This window comes from Trichoplusia ni, chromosome 13 (assembly GCF_003590095.1).
Source record: "Trichoplusia ni isolate ovarian cell line Hi5 chromosome 13, tn1, whole genome shotgun sequence".
NCBI lineage: Eukaryota > Metazoa > Arthropoda > Insecta > Lepidoptera > Noctuidae > Trichoplusia > Trichoplusia ni.
The window spans coordinates 939,898-943,725 of NC_039490.1; the positions used below are offsets into that span (position 1 = coordinate 939,898).

At 45.6% G+C, this 3,828-nt stretch overlaps 1 protein-coding gene across 1 annotated transcript; it reads right to left on the reverse strand.

Moving 5' to 3' along the window:
* Positions 1-471: 471 nt before the first annotated feature.
* On the reverse strand, positions 472-1,753 carry LOC113500137 (homeobox protein SIX6-like). The gene has a single exon (XM_026880824.1). The coding sequence runs from the start codon at positions 1,739-1,741 to the stop codon at positions 923-925; it is 819 nt and encodes a 272-aa protein (XP_026736625.1). The 5' UTR covers positions 1,742-1,753; the 3' UTR covers positions 472-922.
* Positions 1,754-3,828: the final 2,075 nt, after the last annotated feature.

Sequence of the window (3,828 nt, forward strand, 5' to 3'; positions counted from 1 at the left end):
AATAATTCACCATCACCGAATTCTCCAGTCCGAAAAATATTGGAAATGACTTTAAGTAATTTATTCAACATTTAAAAAGTGTAAAGAATAATTAATATTTCGAAGAAACATTTTAACATTAGATTAAAAGCCTCTGTCTTTTTTCCAACTTATACGTGCAAAAATCATGACTGCACCGTATCTGTTAGGCCTACATTTTACAGCGGATTCACTTAGTTCTTATCCATTTTAAAGGTCTCTTGCAGCATTTCTACTTTAAAACATTTTTCACCGCCAATAATATAATAAATAATGTATAAATATTTAGATACAAATATACGAAACAACGTCACTATACAACGGGGTGTCGCGCAGTGATCGTGCTCAGGTACAAACCTTCAATAATAGCGTTACTTTACATCTACACCACGAACGTAATTATCTACAACTTTATAATAACTATAACATACAACTAAAAGCTGATATGATAAATAAAATCTATATTTACTGGTAAAAATAGTTAGGATGTATAAATATTTAGGTAAGTAAATGCTTCTTACAGAAACGCATCCATATCTAACGCAGCCGCGCGAAGGCATCAAATAAATTAGCTAACGATCTGAGTAGGAGTATAAACACAAATGATGGTGAAATGAACCCTGTGACACCGTAACAACGAGTAGTCATCAGTGCAGTCGAGTTACAGTCGGGGCCAGGCCCGGTACATACCTGGGATACGCCAATGCTGATACTTCGAGCACTCGCTTACACTTTAACGATATAATTACGCCCTAAAAACTGGTTTACAATGCCTTAACATCACATACATCACGGAATCTGCGATCTAACTAGAATAATACATAACTGTGGTCTATATTGCATCATCAGTCACTGAGCGTCCGCGCCCGGCGGCGCCGCTTATTAACACTAAGAGTCCCCGACGCTACTCCTCGTCCACGTTGATCTCTGAGTCGGCCGAGTCCTCGTCGTACGTCGAGGAGGAGGCGAAGCCCTGGCCGAGCAGTGCCGAGCGGTTCTTAGCGGCAGCGGCTCGGTCCCGCTGCCGCCGGTTCTTGAACCAGTTGCCGACCTGCGTGGGCGTCAGCCCCGTCGCCGCCGCCAGCTCGCGCTTCTTGGTCGGGTTGGGGTACGGGTCCTGCAGGTACCACTCGCGCAGCAGCGACCGCGTGCGCTCCTTGAAGCAGTGCGTCTTCTGCTCACCGTCCCAGATGGTGCGGGGCAGCGGGAACTTCTTCCTCACTCGGTATTTGTCCACGGGGCCGAGCGGCCTTCCTCTTAGCCTCTCAGCTTCTTGATAGTGTGCCTCCAGCCACAAAGCCTGCAACTTTGCGTGGCTTGAACGTTGGAACCGGTGCCGCTCTAGTATCGAATACAGTTCACGATGTCTTCCAGCATGAAACGCGACCACAGCTCTCGCCCGGAGTACAGCTTCACATCTCTCGAGTTCTGCCACGTTGGGATGAGCCACCGGGAGCGACCAAAGAAATCGCGCCAGTCGCTCCACATCGCCGCTTTCCTCGAGCGTCTCGCACACGGTAGCGACCTGCGCGGCGCTGAAGGAGAGCGTCGGCAGCGGCAGCAGCGGAGTGGGCGCCGCCAGCTCGACGCTGAGCTGCTGCGGAGCGGGCTCCGCGCAGGCGGCGGGCTCGGCGGCACGCTCGGGCGCGGCGGGCCCGCGGTGCGCCTCCAGGATGCGCGCGTGCAGCGCCGCCGTCGCGGCCTCGTCCCACGAGCCGCGCATCGGAGCGAGTGTGCGCGGCGCGGCCGTGCGGCCCGACTCGCGCCCGGAGGGGGCGGGCCGCCCGTGCGCCGCGATTGGCTATCGCTTACGGCGCGGGCGGCGCGCGGGCCAATCGCGCGCCTGGCCGCCCGGGGGGCCGGATAGCTTTCAACCGCGGCGCGGCGCGTATCCGGCGGGCGCGTTTAACTGTGGCGGCGGGGCGCGCGCCCCCCGCGCCGCCATGATCCGTCACGCACACCGGCGCGCCGCGCGCCGCTCGCCCGAACACCGCGCCTCGTGATCCACGCGAGCCTGCCACCTCTATCGATTACCTGCAAACCTGCAATTAATAGCCTCCATACAACAATCCGGGTGGATTACATGCTAGTGTTTGTCCTGTGTGTCGCGCCTGATCGATAAAATAATAATTTAGCGCGAAATTTACATACTCACCTGCCTATAAATCACAGCCCCGACACTATGACAAAATCACTTCACTTACCTGTAAAAATTAACGACCCACATCATTAGACACCTTCAGGCCACTCCTACCTACCTACCTTGGAAGCTAAATTTTAGAATATCTGCCAGGCTTCGATATTTTTAGATGCATTCGAACATACTCACATAACGTAACTGTTTTAGTACTAAAGTTAAAGCTACCTAAACGTTTTTAGAAATTATATCTGTGACGACAGTTGTAATGATCTAACCTAACATTATGGCCTTAATCACCATCAAAATAGTCTTCAATCACCATGAACAGATGCTTATAGATAGATAATATATGATCAGACAGGCTTAACAAATGAGCAAGAATACCCCTGAAAGGTTAAGTTAAATCAAATAATAAAATTATTTTGTGTCAAGTATCAAGACCAGTGCGTCGCAGTACACTGGAGCGAGATTTCAGCGTGAAAGCCTTCCGAGTGTATTAAGTTATTGAACGGCAAACCACACCCCGCTGTAACGGTACACAGGTGGCCTCCCCACGCCCACCCCCAGCGCTGGGGAGGGCTAGCCCACGCACATTACGTATTGTCATCATGTCGCCTTTTTATCTACCACTATTAATATTGTTCGGAATATTTCTGTTTTGTTTTCCATGAATCTTATGTTTACGCCGCTTGTCTTTATGTTGTCAGCAGAAATGCATTTGTATTTTTAGCCACTGTGGTAGTCCATTTCATTTCATTAAAATTCTTACTAAACTTTAAAAGTAGTATTTTTGGACTCTTTATAAGTTAAACAGTATCAACAAGAAGTCATTACATGTTACAAAACAAAACATTTCGTTACAGTAGGTATACGATACAAGTACTTATGTCTTATTCACCTATAACAAATAACCTACTACTAATTCATATTGGTTAAGTTTTTTTTGCAAAATGTTAACTTTAAAAGTGAACTGCGTACTTCGTCACATATTTTGACCTGAGTTATAAATGTTCATTTTGATAATATTCTAGTCTTATGAGTATAGTTTTACCTTGTCGGTCAATGCCGACGGAACCTACGATGGAAAGGAAGCAGACTTTTTATTTTAGTTCCTATTGGTTGAGATCTCAAGACGTTGAATCATAATAATTTGTACCTACAGAAAATATCATTAATAATTTTTTTTTTTAGAATGAACCTTAATATGTTTTGTAACTTTAAATAATGATTTAGCACAAAACTCTAAAGACGTTATCTGACATCTATAGGTACCCTAACATTTTAATCAATTGGACCCTATTTTTATTATTTAATTATTTTTTCTTAGAACACCTAGATATACATACATATTCCGGTCATTTGGCAGCGTCCGGTAACCCACGGCAGATGGCAGCACCGATATCTATCTGTTTCGCTATCGAAAAGAAAGACTCACGGCAAATGTATCAGCTGTTTCAAATGCGAGGTAACCGTGCTCTGTGCATTGAGGGCGGGAATTAAATGTGTGCTAGTTACATTAACTTTACCTACTTGTTTAATGGTTAACCACAATATTGAAGTAATTACTTCAAAAATATATTTTTGTTGTAATATTTATGTATGAGTGATTAATGTTTAAAAAAGGATTGAGTTGTTTAAATAAAAAGAGTATAAGGATGTTATTTTTTGAA

Bases quoted from the DNA above. Each gene is read 5' to 3' on its own strand.
- LOC113500137 (XM_026880824.1), bottom strand. From the start codon at position 1,741: ATGCGCGGCTCGTGGGACGAGGCCGCGACGGCGGCGCTGCACGCGCGC.